Source organism: Chiloscyllium punctatum, chromosome 1 (assembly GCF_047496795.1).
Source record: "Chiloscyllium punctatum isolate Juve2018m chromosome 1, sChiPun1.3, whole genome shotgun sequence".
NCBI classification, from domain to species: Eukaryota; Metazoa; Chordata; class Chondrichthyes; order Orectolobiformes; family Hemiscylliidae; genus Chiloscyllium; species Chiloscyllium punctatum.
In genome coordinates this window covers 97,532,778-97,554,596 of record NC_092739.1, presented here as the reverse complement: position 1 = coordinate 97,554,596, position 21,819 = coordinate 97,532,778, and the positions used below count along the sequence as shown (strand labels likewise).

At 41.9% G+C, this 21,819-nt stretch overlaps 1 protein-coding gene across 4 annotated transcripts in view; it reads right to left on the bottom strand.

The window, feature by feature from the left end:
* Positions 1-730: 730 nt before the first annotated feature.
* Positions 731-21,819, bottom strand: part of slc38a9 (solute carrier family 38 member 9) — a 71,118-nt gene continuing 50,029 nt past the window's right edge. For 3 of the 4 annotated variants that reach the window (XM_072571540.1, XM_072571554.1, XM_072571533.1), the window contains 4 exons: positions 13,260-13,322; positions 13,027-13,175; positions 11,469-11,558; positions 731-2,478 (listed from right to left, as the gene is read on the bottom strand). In XM_072571540.1, coding sequence (XP_072427641.1) covers positions 2,313-2,478; positions 11,469-11,558; positions 13,027-13,175; positions 13,260-13,322 — 468 coding nt within the window. In that variant the 3' untranslated portion in view covers positions 731-2,312. The remainder of the gene's footprint in view (positions 2,479-11,468; positions 11,559-13,026; positions 13,176-13,259; positions 13,323-21,819) is intronic. The other variant, XM_072571544.1, reaches the window with a different exon arrangement.

Sequence of the window (21,819 nt, the reverse complement as noted above, 5' to 3'; positions counted from 1 at the left end):
GTGCTGGAGTACTCTCCACTTTCCTGTAAGTGCAGCTCCAACAATACAAGGAACTTGACACCAAGCAGGCTATTGGCTGGAACCTCATCTAGTAGCTTCAAAATTCATTCCTTCCACCAAAGCAGTGGCAGTCGTGCACACCACCTCCACAATTTTCAGAACCCAGCAAGACTCCTGTGACAGCACCTTCCAAACTGACGATCTCTATCGCCTAAAGTGGCCAGGCAGTAGGTACATGGGAGCACTATCAACAGAGCTTTCCTGAAACCCACATACCAACCTGCCTTGGCACTACATTGACTCAGCCACAGTGAAGGAGTGTCAATATCATAACAGTCCCCCAACAGCTCGGTGGTGTACCTGCACCACACTGATTCCAGCATTCAACAAGGCAGTTAGGCGACTTTCTCCAGGGCAATTGGGGCTGAACAGCAAAGGCTTCCATGGAAGCAATGCCCTACAAACAAAAAATATGGGCAATTTCTTCAGCATGTACTTAACAGAAATGCAGTTAGCTACATTATTCCAGTCACTTTTGTTGGGGTAAACCAAGTATTAGATCTGATTACTTAGCTTGGAAACAGGCCCTTTGGCCCAACAAGTCCACACCGACCAACCGAAGCGCAACCCACCCGTACATTTACCCCTTCACCTAATACTACAGGAAATTTAGCGTGGCCAATTCACCTAACCTTACAATATAATATTTTAAGAAAGACCTTCAAAAACATTGAAATATGCTATATTTTATTGATCAAAATTTGTGCAATTCCAACAAGTAACTTATTGACATAATCAGGTGTCATAGATGTACATTCAATCCATAGAGAAATGCAACGCACCAGAGGAAAGAAAAGCAAATCAAACATTGACAATGATTTTAAAATCTTGTTCAAAACAGTAACAGAAATAAATGTTTTAATCTGAATAGGCATCATATTGGCTTGCATAAGGTCCAGCTTCCAAGAAAAACTTACCCAAATTTGAACTAGTCCATTGGTTTAAATTGACTGTAAATGAAGTGAGAATGTTGTAACACATCCCATTCAAGAAAAATAGAAGTTTGGCCAATTGACCTATAAATGTATTCCGTATGTGCAGTGAGCTGCTCCGGGGCCTGCTCCCATGATGCACAAACATTAGAAAGGAACTACTTCCCATGGGGAAGAGGCCAGAAATAATACATCACTATCCAATAGTGATGCAGATGCAGTAAACAGAAGAAAACAACACATTCTTGTACTTCTATGGTCCTGCATTACAATAGGATTATTATTTTCTTTAAAAAACACCCAAAGACCCAACACATACTGCACCAGTAACACAATATTTGTATTCTTCTATTTTTGTATTTTCTATTGCTGTACCTTCAGTCTAGTTTGAATGAGTCTGCCAATGGCAGTTTCTACCAATACAGCTACAAAACTACAACAGTTCAGCTTAACATTTTCTAGTAATTGGCATAATCAGCTGAAGTGCAAATTTATTGACCAACAAACGACTAGCAACTAGCTTGCACAGCTTGCGACCCAACTTTTAGACACTTCTCCCCAGGCACTTGAGGTTTTTTTTAAAGGCGATGCTATCATTTTATCATGATGCAGAATAGTGTTCTGCACTTAAATGAACTGGATCATTCAAATGACTGAAAATTCAGTTAAACATAAGTGGGGGACAAAAAGCTAGTATTGTAAAACTCAGCACAAGTGAAGGGCTGCACTAACACTAATCTGGACTGCCAAAATTATAATGGAATAAGTCTGCCCAAGTGGCTTGGATAGGAGTCGAGGTGCCCACAAGACACTTAAACCAACAGAAGCAATTCTCCACAAAATCTTCCAGGCAAATTGAAATTATAGAATTTATCCTCTATACCATACAGTAAGCCGCTACTCAGAAAAGTTCACTGATTTACTGAAATATTAAAGAATCTTTTCCTCCACCTGATACATGTAGTCTCCTAGATGTAACAGCTTGCAAAAAAAAAACATCATTCAAAAAACAGAAATGGTACCCCATTAGATATCCATTTAAAACTGGCTTTGAGCAGACTGCTTGTAACTTTATCTTCTGCTTATTAGTTGGATGATATCTTTGCCTGTACTCTCATTTCAAATCAGTGTCACAGGGAATTGACTGGCTTACAATAACTGGACAGATTTCAAGCCTCTGGATGCAAGTGATGATAACGGATTGTTGCACTTGTAAGTTTTAGCATCTATGAGAATAACACTTGAAATTTACGATTCTAAGAACTGTATGTAATTCAGTTAATAAGTTATCTTAAAATTCAGTCTTTATTTCTGGCAGACTCATATCACAAACTGTGCAATGAGATTAGCCACACCAAGAACTATAAGAGAACTGTGGAAGATTGCAGACGGCCAACTCAGCTGTCCTCTACGGTGGAGTGACATCATATGAATAAGAGATGGATAAACAAATACAAAGGCAAGACCGCATGTTGCTCCTGAATACCTGTAGTAAAGAAAATCAAAAATGATAAAAAATAATATAATCACTTCAGATTTTTTTCATAATCTTCAACAGGAGGGAACATGTTCTAGATTGAAGAAAATCTCCAAAGTGAAATCTCAAATCCCAAAGTCAAATCATGCAAAAAGATCATAAAAAACATAATAGGAACAGAAGTAAACCATGCAATCCCTCGAACTTGCCCCACATTCAACAAAGTGGCTCATCAGATTTTAGATCTGCATTCCTGCCTCCCCATAATGCCTTTTCACCCCCTACAAGTCAAAAATCCATCCACCACTGTCTTAAAAAAAGCACACTGACCTTGTCTCTATTGTTCTCTAGCTAAGAGTTTCATGGATTCAAGACACTGAGGAAAACTTCTCATCTGTCTTATTTTCAAACTATATCCTCTAGTTATAGTATGACCCCCCAAGGAGAAACATCCTTTCATCATCCACTAATTTATGCCCCCTCAGAGCCTTAATTATCCTCAGTGGCATTTGGCTTTTGATTTGAACATCTCTGGAAATTGAGTCATACACATATTGAGCTCAATCTGCTCCATAAAGGATGTTCTCCACTCTGGCATTGGTAACATACCTACTGTTTATTAGAAGCAGCTAGTCACACTTGGCCTTGTACCAAGGAAACATTTCATTGTCTTGGTCCTTCAAGTATTTTCCTTGAGTCAGCCCAATAAGATAATCTCCAATTCATTTAAATACTAATGGATCCAACCTGTCCAACCTTCACTAACAAAATAATCTCTTCATCCCAGTAAATGTTTGTGAATCTTCGTTAAACCACTTCTAATACAATCATTTCTTAATTAGGGTAACCAAAACTGTACACAGTACTTCAGATGTGGCCTCAATTACCCTAACAACTGTAGCTACACATCCCTATATTTATATCCCACTTCCTTTACAATAAATGACGTTCCTTGTCTTCTGAATCACCTTTCAAATTTCCATACTTTGTAGTGTGTACCTAAACATTGCTAAAACAGGCAGCACAATGGCTCAGTGGTCAGCACTGCTGCCTCACAGCACCAGGCACCTGGGTTCAATTCTACCCTCCAGATAGCATATTCTCCCAGTATTTGCATGAGTTTTCTCCCGGTGCTCCAGTTTCCTCCCCCAGTCCAAAGATGTGCAGGTTAGGTGGGTCGACCATGCTAAATTGCCCATTGTATCCAAGGATGTGCAGACTAGGTGGATGAGCAATGGGAAATGCAGGGTTACAGGGTAAGGGTGGGTCTAGGTGGGATGCTTTTCGGAGACTCTCAAGAGACTGAATGGACTGCTTCCAAACTGTAGGGATACGATGATTTTAAAAGGAGGAGACTTTAAGCTGAAACTTTTCAACTTACATTCAGAGGTAGGATGAAAGAAACAAAATTTGAAAAAGAAAAAAAGAGAGAGACACCATCTTACACAGCATAAGAGTACTATTCAATAAATTCACAAAGGCTTTTCTCGTAACAGGATGCTGCTATCAAGTCAAAAGTAAGTTTTGCCAACCACACAAAATGAATGCGATATGGGAGTTCCAGGGATGGTATGATGCCAGGTACCTCTGGTATACATCTTAACAAAGGCAGAACGTATCAAATACATCATGTTGACCATTCATGAGCTGACAGCATGTGACTCACGCTCAACCAGCCCATGCTTTTAAGCCTCAAAAAGGTGTATTCACCATTGGATGTGATTCTTCTATTGAAAGTTATGTATTACATAATGTACTAGGTAAAAACTCGAGGACCGCTGAAACCAAACACCAACTCGAGGACACCTCTTCCTACCGCCTCCTCGACCATGACCCCATCTCCCATCACCAAACCATCATCTCCCAGACCATACAGAACCTCATCACCTCAGGAGATCTCCCACCCACAGCTTCCAACTTCATAGTCCAGGAACCCCGCACTGCCCGGTTCTACCTCCTTCCCAAGATCCACAAGCCTGACCACCCTGGCCGACCCATTGTCTCAGCATGCTCCTGCCCCACTGAACTCATCTCTACCTGCCTCGACACTGTCCTATCCCCCCAGTCCAGAAACTCCCCACATACGTTCGAGACACCATCCACGCCCTCCACCCCCTCCAAGACTTCCGTTTCCCCGGCCCCCAACACCTCATCTTCACCATGGATATCCAATCCCACTAACCTCCATCCGCCATGAACAGGGCCTCCAAGCCCTCAGGTTTCTTCCTCTCCAGATGTCCCCAACAGTACCCTTCCACCGACACTCTCATTTGTTTGGCCGAACTGGTCCTCACCTTTAACAATTTCTCCTTTGAATCCTCCCACTTCCTCCAGACCAAAGGCGTAGCCATGGGCACCCATATGGGCCCCAGCTATGCCTGTCTCTTTGTTGGCTACGTAGAACAGTCCATCTTCTGAAATTACACCGGCACCACTCCCCACCTCTTCCTCCGCTACATTGATGACTGCATTGGCGCCACCTCGTGCTCAAGCGAGAAGGTTGAGCAAGTCATCAACTTCACCAACACATTCCACCCAGACCTTAAATTTACCTGGACCATCTCTGACATCTCCCTCCTCTTCCTGGACCTCTCCATCTCCATTAATTATGACCGACTTGACACTGACTTTTTCTTTTAAACAAAACCACCAACTCTCACAACTACCTGGATTACACCTCTTCCCACCCTACCTCCTGCAAAAATGCCATCCCATATTCCCAATTCCTCCGCCGTATCTGCTCTCAGGAGGACCAGTTCCACCACAGAACACACCAGATGGCCTCCTTCTTTAGAGACCGCAATTTCCCTTCCCACGTGGTTAAAGATGCCCTCCAACGCATCTCGTCCACATCCCACACCTCCGACCGTAACAAGGACAGAACGCCCTGGTGCTCACCAAAATGCTTTCCCAAAATGCAGCACCTCACATGTATCTAAATTTAACTCTGTCTGCCACTCCCCGGCCCATTGGCCCATCTGTTCAAGGTCCCGTTGTCATCGGAGGTAACCTTCTTCGCTGTCCACTACACCTCCAATTATGGTGTCATCTGCAAACTTACTAACTATAACTCTTATTTTCACATCCAAATCATTTATATAAATGATGAAAAGCAGTGGACCCAGCACAGATTCTTGTAGCACTCCACTTGTCACAGGCCTCCAGTCTGTAAAGGAGATTTCAGTTATCTGTAAGAATAAGGAGAGTTATGATAGGGTACTTTATCTTTTCAAACAGAGTGGCACTGCCATAGTGTTAAAGGCTTGGATACAGGGGAGTTTGTCAGGTGTGTACAAGAAAATTTTCTGATTCAAAGTGCAAAACTTGACCTACTCTTAGGACATAAAGCAGGGCAAGTGACTGAAGTGCCTGTGGAGGAACACTTTGGGGCCAGCAACCATAATTCTACTGGTTTTAAAATAGGGATGAAAGAGGATAGACTGGATCTAAAAGTTGAAGTTTAACTTGGAGGGAGGCTAACTTTGGTGGTAGTAGGCAAGAACTTTCAAAAGTTGATTGGGGGCAGATGTTTGCAGACAAAAAAAAAGGGACAGCTGGAAAATGGGAAGCCTTCAAAACTGAAACAAGAGTCCAGAGACAGTATATTCCTGTTAAGGTGAAGGGAAAGGCTGATAGGTGCAGGGAATGCTGAATGACTAGAGAAATTGAGGTTTTGGTTAAGAAGAAGGAGGAAGCATAAGTCAGGTATAGACAGCTGAGATCGAGTTAACCCCTAGAAGACTATAAAAGCAGTACCAGTATTTATAAGTGTGAAATCCGGAGGGCAAAAAGGGGACATGCAAAAGCTTTGGATTCTGCTTAGCTCTATTTGCCAAAGGGATTCTACTAATATGTTAAGAACAAAATGGTAACTAAGGAGAGAATAGGGCCCCTCAAAGATCAGCAAGGCCACTTGTGTGTGGAAACTCTGTAGATGGGGCAAGATACCAAACAAGTATTTTGCATCAGTGTTGACTGTGGAGAAGGATATGGAAGACAAAAGAACGTTGGAAAAAATATCAACATCTTGAGAGGTGTCCACAATACAAAAGGTAGTGGTGTTGGACATCTTAAAAATGCATAAAAGGTGGATAAATCACTGGCACCTGATCAAGTGTACCCTAGAACTCTGGAAAGCCAGGGAAGTGATTGCTGGACCCCTTGCAGAGATATTTGTATCAATAGCCACAAGTGAGGTGCCAGAAGACGAACGTGGTGCCTCTATTTAAGAAAGGTGGTAAGGAATAGCCAGTGAACTATAGACTGGTCAGCTTAACATTAGTGGTGGGCAAGTTGTTGGAGGGAATCCTGAGACAGGATGTACACACATTTGGAAAGGCAAGGACTGATTAGGGAGAGTCAGCATGGCTTTGTGTAAGGGAAATCATATGTCATGAACTTGATTAATTAACAAAGAGGATTGAAGAGGGCAAAACAGTGGACGTGATCTATGTTGACTTCAGTAAGGTGTTCGACAAGAGTCCTCATGGTAAACTGGTTAGCAAGCTTTGATCTCATGGAATACGGGAAGAACTATTTGGATTTGGATACAGAACTGACTTGAAAGTAAAAGACAGAGGGCAGTGGTGGAGGGTTGCTTTTCAGACTGGAGGCCTGTGACCAGTGGAGTGCCACAAGGATTGGTTCTGGGTCCTCTGCTTTTTGTCATTTATAAAAAATCTTGAAGCAGCTTTGGCAGCTTATGCAAAAGGGAGTTTATTAAGAACTTCAATTAGAGAGTCAGAGATGTAAACAGTATCTGCATATCTCAGAGAAAGAATGTAACAGAGAATCACATTTGTTGAGTCACTGAAATGCCTGCAACCTTGTTAGTTAAGCAAGATAAAGTTAAAGTAGAGTGATATCGCACAGAGATTGTAACTGTAAAAATGTATTACTGTATTACAGTTCTGAGGAAGAGTCACCAGACCCGATACATTAACTTTGATTTCTCTTCACTTATCTATCAAGCCAGGTTTCATGTGTGATCGGACTTCTTCCAGTATTAATCACATGGGGTCATAAATGTTCAGATTCCATGAACATAAAATTAAATTTTAAATAAAGACTCAGCAGAGAAAGCACATTAGTAACAAAGTCAAAGAGGAAAACTTCAATTTTTCTTTTCAGGAATGAGACTTGAAGGACAATTATCAAGCAAACAATGGTCAAATTTAAGAATGGAAGTGTTAAACCATTCCCATATACGTAATGATCTATCTGCATGGTTTAACTTTAATAGATAGGCAGTGACTCTGAATCATCACTGAAAACAAGTTGTAGCTGGAATGCATTCCTTTGCAGCTAACTAATTTGAAGGATAGGAATTTAATCATGATAGCATCAGGCCTACCAAAACAATACCACAGCTAAAAGATCACAAACATGAAAAGGGTACTTCCTTAGCTTTATAACATGTAGTAACACATTTAAACCGACTGTCTGTCTGCCTACCTATATCACTCTGCAGACTCAGTCATACTTGTCACTTACCACCTATTTTTGACTCAGCTAACATGATTTCACTTCCCTCCTAAGTCACTAACATATTGCAAATAATTGTGGCTCAGCACCAATCCCTGTGGCACTCCAATTTGCCATCCTGAAAACCCTTATCCAAATTTTGTCTATTAGTTGTCAGCCAATCCTCTATCCATGTTGATATGCTACCATAGGCTCATTTTATTAATTAGCCTAAAGTATAGTACCTTATTAAACACATCCTGAAAATTCAAGGTTATGGCTTTCCATAAGACAGAGGAGCAGAAATTAGCTATTCGACCTATTAAGTCTGCGCTGCCATCAAACTTATGACTGATAAGTTTCTCAACTCCATTCTCCCGCTTTCCCCCAGTAATCTTAGACACATTCTGGACTGTCAAGGGGATCAATCTCAGTCTTAAATACACTCAATAACCTTGTCCCCACACCCTTCTGTGGCAATTTATTGCATCAAATCACCACTCTCCGGCTGAAAATGTTTTTCATCTATGTTCAAAAAGGGTCTTCTCTTTACTCCAAAGCTGTGCCCTCGGGTCCTAGTTTGTCCTGCTAATGGAGACATCTTCCCAACGTCCACGCCATTCAGCATTCTCTAAGTTTCAATTAGATCCCTCCTCATACTTCTAAATTCCATCATGTAATAATCCAGAGGCTTCAAATGTTCCTCATATTAAAACTTTCATTCCTGGGATCACTCTCATGAACATCCGCTGGACCTGCTCCAGGGCCAGTACATCCTTCCTGAGATATCAGGCCCAAAATTCCACACACTATTCCAAATGTGGTCTGACCAAAGTGTTATAGAGCCTCAGAAGTACATCCTTGCTTTTGTATTCTAGTCCTCTTGAAATAAGTGCTAATATTTGCCTTCCATCACCCACTCAACCTGCAAATTTATCTTGAGGGAATCCTGGACTAAGATCCACAAGTCCCTTTGCATTTCAGACTTCTGAACTTCTTCCCATTTAAAAAAATATAGTCTGTGCATCTATTCTTCCTACCAAGACCTCACATGTCCACATGTATTCTATCAGCCACATGTCTGCCCATTCTAACCGATCTATTTCCTGCTGCAGCTTCTCTGCCCCAATGTCGAGGGGAGGTCATGCCTGACAAATCTGCTGGAATTCTTTAAGGAAGTAATAAGCAGGTTAAACCAAAGAGAACCAATGGAGGTTATCTACCTGGACTTCAAGGTGGTCTTTGACAAGGTGCCACACAGGAGGCTACTGAGTAGGATCAGGGCCCAAGGTGTCAGAGGCAAGGTGCTAGCATGGATAGAAGCTTGGCTATCTGACAGAAAGCAGAGAGTGGGGAGCCAGTGACAAGTGATGTTCTGTAAGACTCCATGTTGGGACCACAACTTTTCACTTTATATATTAAACGATCTAGATGAAGGAACTGCGGGAATTCTAGCTAATTTTGCAGATGATACAAAGGTAGGTAGAGGGGCAGGTAGCATTGAGCAGACAGGCTGCAGAAGGGTTTCAACAGGTTAGGAGAGTGGGCGAATAATTGGCAGATGGAGCACATGTGGGGAAAGTGTGAGGTCATGCACTTTCGTAGGAAGAACAGAAGCATAGACTATTTTCTAAATGGGGAGAAAATTCAAAAGTCTTAAGTGCAGAGACTCGAGCTCTAGTCCAGGATTCTCTCAAGGTAAACTTGCAGGTTGAGTCAGTAGTTAGGAAGGCAAATGCAATGATGGCATTTTTTTTTGAGAGGACTTGAATATAAAAGCAGGAACCTACTTCTGAGGGTCTATAATGCTGTGGTCAGGCCACATTTGGAGTATTGTATGCAGTTCTGGGCCCCATACCCCAGCAGGGATATTACTTACCCTTGGAGGGTGTTCAGAGGAAGTTCATGAAAATGGTCGCAGGAATGAAAAGCTTAACATTTGAGGACTCTGAGTTTAGAAAGATTGAAGGGGGGGGGGGGGGTTCCCAATAGAAACAGAACACTGAATGGCCTAGACAGAGTCGATGTTGGGAAGATCTTTCCATTGGTAGGAGAGACTAGGACCTAAGGGTATAGCCTTAGAGTAAAGGGAAGACCTTTTAGAACAGATAAGGAGAAACTTCAGCCAGAGAGTGGTGAATCTATGGGATTTATTTACACAGAAGGTTGTGGAGGCCAGGTCATTGAGTATATTTAAGACTGAGATAGATAGGTTCTTGAGTACCAAGGGTTACGTGGAGAAAGCAGGAGAATGAGAAACTTATCAGTCATGATCAAATGGCAGAGCAGACTCAATGGGCTAAATGGCCTAATTTCTGCTCTTATGTCTTATGGCCTTAATACTACCTGTCCCTTCACCTAACCTTTGTATCATCTACAAACTTAGCCAGAATGCCCTCAGTTTCAGTTCCTTCATCAAGATCATTAACATATAAAAGTGAAAAATTGTGGTCCCAACATGGACCCTTGCAGATCACTGACTGCATAAGGGGAATTTTAAAAGAGTCAGAGTTTTTACTAGTAGAGCGAAATGCTAGTTGTAGCTAGAATTTATTTATTTCTAATAAATAGTCATTCTTGCCAAGTACAGAATCCTGGTACACTGTCACTGGGTGTAAAAAGGACAGAAATTGAAGGATCTTGCATATTTTAAAAAATCTTTTAATTTTTGTCAATTCCAGGAATAGATGGGTTTGATATTTAGTCTGCCACGACACAACCAACACTGAGCGTCTTTCCACACTGGCCTGACCAATGTCCCTTCGCCACTCCCAAATAGATTCACCATCTGTGTTGCAAATGCCTCAGTCTGAGTGAAATTTCTTCTTTTCGTGAAGTTCTCTGCTCTTCCAATTGAAGTCATTAAAAAAAACCTAATCAGCAGCAAATGCAGGAGAGAAATGCATCCAACTGGAGTAGCATCTTCTTGCATGATTTTCCAATTCTGCTTCTTGCATTTGGAAGCAACGTTGGCCTGTTTGGGAACTTTTGGTGTGCCACATTTTGGCCAACTTAGCATCTGTTGCAGACCTCCTGTACCCGACACTAGACCTTTCTTTTAGTTGCCCCTGTCAAAAGGCTGTATCTAAAGCATTTCTACCTTCTTTCAGTTCTGAAGAAGTCATATTGGACTTAAATTGTTAACCCTGTTTCTCCACATTACTGTCAGACCTGTTAAGAATTACTTCGTATTAATCGAAAATTGCAAAGTACAGCCTTGTCCAGAGAAGGAATTTAAACACAAAGTCTAAACTACATAGGTTGCCCTGAGAAACAGGCACACTTATCTCACCGAGATGCAAGGAAATAATTATTTCTTAAAAACTAAATAAAAAGCTAAAACATTTCAATTGCAGCACTTTTATGAGCACTATATTTTAAAAGGGAACAGTCATACATAATTAATAACCAATTTGACAAGAGGTTCTTAAAATTAAAAAATTAGAAGTGACAGATCTATATTTCAAAGTTTCAGTAGCTCTATTGAACTTCTGAAATAATAAAGTTGAAAATATTGAAAATAATTCCACAAATACCTTATGATTCCTCCAATATTGGGGTAAAATTTTGCGACAAGGACTCCACTACACACAACCACAACATTTAGGATGAACACATGTAAAAAACTGTGAAGAGAAAAAAAAACAGTGAAACAATTGTAAACCGAGTGTGGCGACACCAGAAGTGATGGTTAGTGGTCAACTCTAAACCGGACTTGGTGGAGTAGTACGTTGCATGGTATGATTTTACAAGGCAACAGAATTTGGCAGAACAAAAGACATACCCCAAAGCACTGAGTCAACCTTTCTGGTCACCATTGTGACGCTGCCTCACCGAATGATCTTAGGAATCATTATTCACTCAATTTTACTCTTGCAACTGATGCAGCAAGTTGGGGTACATCACGTTGTAGTTAAAAAGGTGAGTAGTGAGACTAACTTTTGAGCAGATGGGAGTTGTACTACTGCCATAAAGAAAAACAATAATATTTTTTGGTTCCTGGAATATCTTGTTGGAGGCAGTGTAGATCTGTAATATTACTTTTGGCAGCCATTAGTAGAAACCAGGATTACAAAAAAAAAAGTGCAGAAGAGATTGATCAAAAGGGTTCACTGATTTCAGCTAAAATGGATAGATCGGAGAAGCTAAGATTAGTCTCTTGAGAAACAAGGTTGAAAAGAAGTTTGATAAAGAAGTGAAATCATAAAGAATCGAGGGGGAATAATTAGGAATAAACTGCTTCCACTGGAGCAGGGTCACAAAGCAGAGGACTGCCAAAGAACTGAACAGAAAAGATTGGCAGAGGTACAAGAAAAAGGTAGGGAGCTCCAAGAAAAATCAAAAGCTCAACATTATCCAGGAAGCAGGTTGCGCAATTGTATCACATCTACAAACATTTAATCCCTTCAGTATCAACATTCAGTAGCAGCAGTGTTTAACATCTACTAAAGACATTGCACAAAGTCACTGAAGCTCCTCAGATGCACTTCCCAAACCATGATCACAAGGAAGATTAGGGCAGGAGATACATGGAAAACTACCACCTACAAAATTCTCTCAAAGCCACGCACCATTTTGACATGAAATTTATTACCTTCAGGTGTCATTGGGTTAAACTCCAGGAACATCCTCCCTAACAGGATCATGGGTCTGCCTAAGGATTGTAGCAGTTCAAGGCAGCGGCTTACCACTACCTTCTCATGGGCAATTCAGGATGAGTAATAAACATAGGCGTAGTCAGAGCAGACTAAATCCAATTAATGAATAAAAAAGTGGAACTGATTTATTTTTCTTTGACAGAGCCAACACAAATGGAACAGGCTTCAATGGCCTCCATCTGCATAGTTACCGTTCTGAGATTCCAGTTTAGCTACATTATGAGGGGAAGAGAATAGTAGCGGTCAAGCCAAATGTTTCCACCAGATTAAAGTTCAGAACATATTATTAAAGTTAACTTGCTATCATAGAGTTGGGTGCAGCAAACTTTCAGAAACACAAAATCTTACAACAACTTAGAAAACTTCCATGCTGTATAATCTAGTAGGTGAGATTGTTAAAGCAGTTGGGGGAAAAAAAAACTGAATTACATCACACCTTGGATACACTTTTCCAAACAACTGGCCCAGTAGTTGTACACGAATCAGATAGCCCAGTAATGGATAAACAGTGGTCATTTGGAAGAGCAGAAAGACTCTGGAAACGAAGGCCATGATATCGCTGCTTGGCAGATTGTCCAAAAAGTTCTGCAAGAGATTAACAAATTGCCAAAGAAATAAAGACATAATATTTACAGAAAGCCAATGATGGTATGACAGAGGTCAAAATACCTGAGCAGACTTTAGTTGAGATGTAGATTTGTAGTACAATGTTGCTTTTCTTGAACATGGATTCTAAAAGTAGAGGGAAGTGAGATTTTGGTTTTCATTCTCTGGCAGGGACTTTTGTTATAAAGATCAGAAAGTCATTTTTCAAAAGCAAATTTTAAAGGATGTGCCTTAAGTTAAGTTAAACGAGTAGCAAGGAGTTGACTGAAGAACAATTAAAAATTTGAAGGGTTGGAAGAGTTGGAAAGGAATTGATCTGTGAGACCACATCTGGAGTACTGTGTGCAGTTCTGGTCTCCAAATTTGAGGAAAGACATTCTGGCTATTGAGGGAGTGCAGCGTAGGTTCACGAGGTCAATTCCTGGAATGGCGGGAACTAACTTACGCTCAAAGACTGGAGCAACTGGGCTTGTATACCCTTGAGTTTAGAAAAGACTGAGAGGGGACCTGATTGAGACATAAGATTATGAAAGGATTGGACACTCTGGAGACAGGAAACAGGTTTCCGCTGATGGGCGAGTGCCGAACCAGAGGACGCAGCTTAAAAATACAGGATAGACCTTTTAGGACAGAGATGAGGAGAAACTTCTTCACCCAGAGAGAGTGGTGGCTGTGTGGAATGCTCTGCCCCAGAGGGCAGTGGAGGCCCAGTCTCTGGATTAATTTAAGAAAGAGTTGGATAGAGCTCTCAAGGATTGTGGAATCAAGGGTTATGGAGATAAGGCAGGAACAGGATACTGATTAAGGATGATCAGCCATGATCATATTGAATGGTGGTGCAGGCTCGAAGGGCAGAATGGCCTACTCCTGCACCTATTGTCTATTGTTTAGCGGTTCAAGTAGACAGGACTTTTCTTAAAGTTTAATTAAGAAATGTCAGCGAGTTAATGAATGCCTGTGTATCTCTGTATCAACAGTATTATATCTGATGAAGATGCGTACCTTTTGAAAGGTGACATTTAGAATTTAAGACAGGAGTGAACTTTTTTCATGAGTTCGCAGCAAGGGCTGGCTAGGCCAGCATTTATTTGTCCAAGTTTAATTGAAGACAATTAAAAGTCAACCACATTGCTGTGGATCTGGAGTCACGTGTAAGCCAGACAATTCAATTATGGGAGATTTTGGACATCAATGACCCAGATTTTTACAACAACGATAGTTTCATAGTCACCTATAGAGGTTAGATTCTGCACAAGATAAATCTAAACATTAAATCAACTATCATAGAGATACACTGCATGGAATCAGACCTCTCAGTCCAACTCGCCCATGCTGACCAGCCCACAGTCATTGAGGAGAAAGTGAGGACTGCAGATGCTGGAGATCAGAGCTGAAAATGTGTTGCTGGAAAAGCGCAGGTCAGGCAGCATCCAAGGAACAGGAGAATCGATGTTTTGGGCATAAGCCCTTCTTCAGGAATCCTGAAGAAGGGCTCATGCCCGAAACGTCGATTCTCCTGTTCCTTGGATGCTGCCTGACCTGCTGCGCTTTTCCAGCAACACATTTTCAGTCCACAGTCATTCCCTACAATTCACAATTTAAAAATATGATGATGATTACCAGTCTGTCTACTGCAGATCATGATTTTTTTTAAAGCAGGGAAGGAATAATGGCCTTGATTTTAATTTGCACCACTTTCTGGAATTCAGGTGCCAAGAGAAAAATGAGCAGTTAAATGACAATTTGTTGAGCCTCTAATTCCAGTGCCTTATAATCTTCACCACCTGCTTTGAGCAGAATGCCAGCAGAAAGCAAGCTTAAAATACTTAAATCAGATCAGATGGCATCACTGTGACCCAATCTGCAAATGTAATCTGTCACAGAAGTGGGGAAAGCAGTTGTTGAAACTAAACGAGATTCCAGTGGCAAGTTCAATAAATTTAAATTTGTTTTCAGTGGTTAGCTCTGCTGCCTCAGTGCCAGGGACCTGGGCTTGATTCCCACCTCAGGCAACTGTCTGTGCAAACTCCACATAGTCTCCCTGTGTATGCGTGGGTTTCCTCCAGATGCTCTGGTTTTCTTCCACAGTCCAAAGATGTGTAGGTTAGGTGAACTGGCAGTGCTAAATTGCTCAAAGGGTTAGGTGCATTAGTCAGGTAAATATAGGGTAGGGGAATGGGTCTGGGTGGGTTACACTTCGGAGGGTCGGTGTGGACTTGATGGGCCAAAGGGCCCATTTCCACACTGTAGGGAATCTAATCTCTGCTTGCCTCCATTTCAAATGGACTTCAGAGCCTCCCCCAAAAATTTACAGGGAGCAAGTCATTCTCACTGTGGTTGTGGCTCTTGCCACAACTTGATTAAAAATTACCAGCCCTGACCCTCAACCTGGAGATGAATATGGCTGGGACTCAGGAACCTACGTAAATGAGAACCCATGTCAAGATCACACATTCTTAATATCCCATTTCCCTCAGTGCTGCTGCAACGACTAAATTTCTGTATCATTTTCTATAGAATAGACACTCAAGATGCTTCACAGGTACACCAAATAAAATTATCTACCCTGTGTCAATTGTAACACTGGTCAAGGAGATTTATTTTAAAGTTTCTTAAAAAGAAATGGAGGGGGAGAAATGCAAGGTGCAAATTCTACAGCATTAGACGCAGACACAGGCCACCAAATGGTGACAAATGGTGAAGCAATTAAATCAAAAGAATTTAATTGAAGAAGCCAGAATTGGAGGAGCACAGGTGTATTGTACAGCTGGAGAAGTTTAGAGATCTATAAAGACAAGGTTATGGAGTGATTTGAAAACAAGGGTGAGAATTTTTTTAAAAATAAAGTCTTTCTTAACGTGGAGGTCTACAACTGCTAGAGCAATCTTGGTGCAAGTTTGCAGACAGGAAGATCTTTGGGTGAACTCCAGGTTACAAAGCAGAGAATAGGAGTCCAGAAAAGAGTGCACTGAAGTAGCCAAATCTGCAAGTCGCAAAGGCATGGAAGATTTCAGCAGATGAGCTAAGGTACTGGGCAATGGTACAGAAATGGAAATAAGTAGTGTTTGTGATGGCAATGTTATATTGTTAGCAGTTCATCACAGGGTCAAAATGACAAACTAGGCACAATTTATTTTACCCTCAGCCAATTTCTGAAAGGGAGGATGGAATGTACTTGGAGGCCCAAAATAATGGCTTCAGTCTTCCAAATATTTAGCTACTCATTCTGCCACAAATTTTTAGCTATTCAAAATGCAGTGCCTCAGGTTCTTGCTACAAAAAGAAAAAAGTCCCTTTAAAATAAAGAGGATTAAACACAAAAGGCATTAAGACAAGCTTGGATAAAAATTAGATTAATGCAAAATAACCAAGACCGAGGCTGATGACAGTCATCAGATACCAGAAAATACTGGGATTGGAGGGGGGGGGGCGGAAAAAGGTGTTCAATTCCAGCAAGTTGTGGTTTAGCTGTTCTCTTTTAATGGCAAATTTTCAGAAGTAATATCTAACAAAACGTTTTTTCAAATACGTGGATAAACATTGCTAGATTGTTGCCAACTATTAGAAGGATCAGAATTCAAACTAGGAATTCAGTTCCTAAGAGGTTAACATTTGCGCAATACTAAGTAAGTGCTGCAGGTCAGAGAAGAGTCTGCATCTTTTGGATGGAGTGTTGAACTGTGCAGCCAACCAGGCTGGGAATGACAGCAATGCTAACACAATATGCCAAGGATTAAGTGCCTGTAAAATTGGATCAAATATCAGCTGGATGGAAATGGCCAAGAACTAAAGGCAGGCGTCTTCAGTTGTTTAAAGCACTGATAGAAAGAACAGAAACCAGAGGCTACATTCTCTCTTCTGCTGCAGGTAGCACCTCACAAAAACACAATGCTGGAGAAATGCAGCAGATCTGGCAGATCAGAGAGAGAATCAGAATTAACATTTTAAGTCTAGTATGATTCTGTCAGAACCTTGACCAATTTCTGAAGAACTTAAAATATTAACTGTTTCAGTTTCTTTCTCCACACATGCTGCCAGCCCTGGTGGGTTTCTCCAGCAGCTGTAATATTTAGCTTTTATTTGAACTTTTTTTTTCCAGACTTTTATCACCTACCTAATGTCAAAGAAATGTTGACTGAAGTCCCGGAACGTATAGTGATTATAACGAGGTCAGCCAAGTGGACTTCATAAAATGAGTTCCCTGATTGGGTCTGTTAACCTGGTCCAAATCAGGGAGATCTGGCTGACAGATATAAACAGGAGTGTCAGAGATTCTGAGCTGGCGCTGAGGAAGCCAGACTAGTGTCAAATATTAGATTAGAGTGGTGCTGGAAAAGCCGAGCAGTTCAAGCAACATCCGAGGAGCAGTAAAATCGACGTTTCAGGCAAAAGCCCTTTATCAGGATATCTGTACTCCTGATAAAGGGCTTTTCCCTGAAGCGTCGATTTTACTGCTCCTCGAATGCTGCTTGAACTGCTGTGCTTTTCCAGCACCACTCTAAGCTAAACTCTGGTTTCCAGCATCAGCAGTCATTGTTTTTACCTAGTGTCAAATATTAGGCTTGTGTAAATAAAAGGGTAACTTGGTGACGGGATTCCAGCCTCTAAGTTATTTCAGTCAGCATACTGCCAATGAATCTCAAACTGCTGCCTTTATAGCTTTGCATACCAAATATTTAAAAGGCTTGCATAGTATCATGGCAGTCTAGGAAACCAGTCCTCCAATACATGACTCAGTCCCCTGTGGCTTTGACTGCAGTAATCGGTCTCCTCACAACAAGCATTCCTTGACTACCACTACCATTCTGCCGATGCTTTCCGATCACCAGCCAGCCAGCCTCCACTCGTCCATAGGAAGAAATGCCTGAACTTGGGCCTTTGGGGCATGGCTATATGCTGTCTCCTTCACTGAATGTCAGCAACCTTCCACTCAAAAAAAAATTCTGGAATTAAGAATCTACTGTTAACCACAAAATCATTTCCAATTGTCAGAAACACCTATCTGGTTCAATCAGGTAAGAAAATCTGCCATCCTCACCTGGTCTGGCCTACATGTGCCTTCAGACCAACAGCAATGTAGTTGACTTTCAACTGCCCTCTGAAATAGTCTAGCAAGCCAGTGGTACAATTGCCATAAAGTCTCAAATAAATGAAATTGAACGGATCACCTGGCATCAACCTATGCACCAGAAAAGGCCCCATTGCTCCTCTAAAGTCCTCCGATCTAACATCTCTGGGTTAGTGCCAACATTGGGAGAGCTATCTCGCAGTCTAGTTGAGTAACAGCCTGACAGTTAGTCTCTAAGGTAGGATTCCATGAGTATATATCTCAGACACCAGTACCATCGTCCCTGGATTTGTCTGGTAACACAGACCCAGCAGAGGTGGTGACAGTGGTCAACAGTCAGGAAGGAGTTGCCCTGGGAGTCTTCAACATGGACTCTGAACCCCATGAAGTCTCATGGCTTCAGGTTAAATATGGGCAAGGAAGCCACCTTCTCATTACCATGTACCGACCTCCCTTGGCTGATGAATCGGTACTCCTCCATGTTGAGCATCACTCAGAGAAATTACAGTGTGGAAAGGACAAAATGAATTTTGGCTGGGGAATTTTAATGTCCAGTACCAAGAGTGGTTTGGCAGAACGACTGAGCTGGTTGGCTCCCAAAGAACATAACTACTGGACTGGGTCTGCAGCAGGTGGTGAGGGAACTAACAAGAGGGAAAATCCTACTTGACCTCATCCTTGTCAGTCTGCTGGCTGCTAATACATCTGTTCATGACACCTCAAGAGCAACCAGCACACATTCCTTGTGGAGACAAAGGCCCACCTTCACATTGAGAATAATCTCCAGAAGAGAGGGGACCTAATTGAGGTTCACAAGATAATGAGAGGCATAGATAGAGTTGATAGCCAGAGACTTTTTCCCAGGGCAGAAATTGTTAACACGAGGGGTCATAGTTTTAAGCTGCTTGGCGGAAAGTATACAGGGGTTGTCAGAGGAGAGTTCTTTATGCAGAGAGTTGTGGGAGCGTGGAATGCATTGCCACCAGCAGTTGTGCACATGGTCACAGAAATTTGAGGGTTTGTACATTAGATTTACCTTACACGAGGATCAATGGTTGGCACAACATCGTGGGCTGAAGGGCCTGTTCTATGTTCTGTGTTGTATGTCACTATTACCATGCTAATGGGACAGACTTCAAACAGATCCAGCAACTCAAGACTGGACATCCATGGGGCACTGTGGTTAACAGCAGCAGAATCGTACTCCAGCACAATCTACCTCATAGCCTGGTATTTTCCCACTCAACCATTACTATCAAGTCAGGGGATCAATCCTGGTTCATGGAGAGTGCAGGAGCCGCATACTTGAAAAGGAGGGATCAACCTGGTCCACCTACCAAACAGGATTACTTGCTCCTTATGCTGTTTGGCATGCAAGCGATAGACAGAGCTAAGTGATCCCACAGCATCAGACATAAGCTCTGCATACCTGCCATATCCAGTTGTGAATGGTGGTGGACAATTAAACAACTCACTGGAGGAAGTGACTCCACAAATATCCCCACTCTGATGGAAAAGCCCAGCACATCAGTGCAAAACTGAAGGTTGAAGCTTTCGCAGCAATCTTCAGCCAAAAAAAAGTGTCAAGTGGATGACCAATTTGGGCCTCCTCCAGTGGTCCTCAGCAACATAGAAACCAGTCTTCAGCCAATGTGATTCAATTTGCATGGTAGCAAGAAACAGTTGGAGATACTGGATACTGCAAAGGCTATGGGCCTGGACAACATTCTGGCAATTGTACTAAAGACTTGTGCTCCAGAGCCAAGCTGTTCCAGTACAGTTACAACACTGGCAACAACCTGACAATGTGGAAGGTTGCCCAGGTAGGATCTGTACACAAAAAAAAAGGACAACTCCAACACAGTCAACTGCTGCCTGCCCCAATCTACTTGCAATCAGGAAAGTGATGGAAGGTGACATCAACAATGCTATCAAACAGCACCTGCTCAGCGACACCAAGTTTGGGTTCCACCAGGACCACTCAGCTCCTGATGTCATTACAGCCTTGGTTCAAACATGGACAAAACAGCTGAATTCCAGAGGCGAGAGTGACAGCCCTTGACAAAGGCTACATTCAACCAAGTGTAGCATCAAGGAGTCCTGGCAAAACTGGAATCAATGAGTATTGGGGCAAACTCTCCACTGTTTGGAGTCATACCTGGCACATGGATGGCTATGGTTGTTGGTAGCTAGTCAAATCAGCTCCAGGATCTCTCTGCAGGAGTTCCTCAGGGTAATGTCCTAGGTCAAACCATCTTCAGCTACTTCAATGACCTTCCCTCCATAAGGACAGAATTGTGAATATTCACTAATGATTGCAAAATGTTCAACATCATTTACAATTCCTCAGATACTGAAGCAGTCCACGTTTAATTGCAACAAGATCTGGATAATATTCAGGCTTGGGCTATCCAGTGGAAAGTAACATTTGTGTCACAAAAACACCAGGCTATGAACATCATCAATGAGACACTAACTACCACTCCTTGACATTCAATAGTGTTACCATCACTGAATCCCCCACTAACAACATCGTGGGAGTTACCAATGTCCAAAAAGCAAACTGGAGTCATCACATAAACACAATGGCTACAACAGCTGGTCAGAGGAGAGGAATACAATGCCCAGTAACTCACTTCCTGATTTCCAAAGCCTGTTCATCAATAACAAGTCTGGCATGTGATGGAATACTCCTGACTTGCTCTAATGGATGCAGCTCCAACAACACTATCCAAGATAAAGCAGTATGCTTGGCTACATCCACAAACATCCACTCTCTCCACCAGTGACGCTCAGTAGCAACAGTATGTAATATCTAAAAGATGCACTGCAAAAATTCAAAGATCCTCAGACAGCACCTCCCAAACCTATAACCACTTCGATCTAGAAGGACAAGGGCAGCAGACACATGGGAGCTCCACCACCAAGCCACTCACTTGACTTGGAAATATATTGCCATTCCTTTACTGCCACACAGTCTCAAAATCCTGGAATTCTGTCCCTAATGGTATGGTGGGTTAACCTACAGCAGATGGATTGCAACAGGTCAAGGAGGCAGCTCACCACCACCTTCTCCAGGGAAATTAGAGACTGGCAATAGATGCTGGCTAACCAGTGACACTCACATCCCACAAACAAATTTTTTTAAAAGCCATTGGGTAGCACTGTTCAGAAGCAACAGGACAAGCAAACAAACATGCTGCTAAGCAAATGCAATATGTTGTCAATTAACATTTGGAAGAAGTATTGTATGGTTTTAAATTATAAATTTGATTTTGAATGTTTACTTTTTAATTACTTTTCATTTTTACATTGTAGACAAGCTGGCATTTATGGTTAATAATAGTGGAGGTCCAATACGGAACAGCGGGTGAAGGAGTCTTATGATTGGCTTCCTGGATGTTAACAATTGGATGAACACACCGACACATGAAACACAAAAGTGATCACTTTGATTACAGTTGTTCCTTTAGTTGCTATATAGTTGGTGGCAAGGGCTGCACAGCATAAAACAGGCCATCACAAATTAATGTAATCACTCTGGTGTGCAGTAGT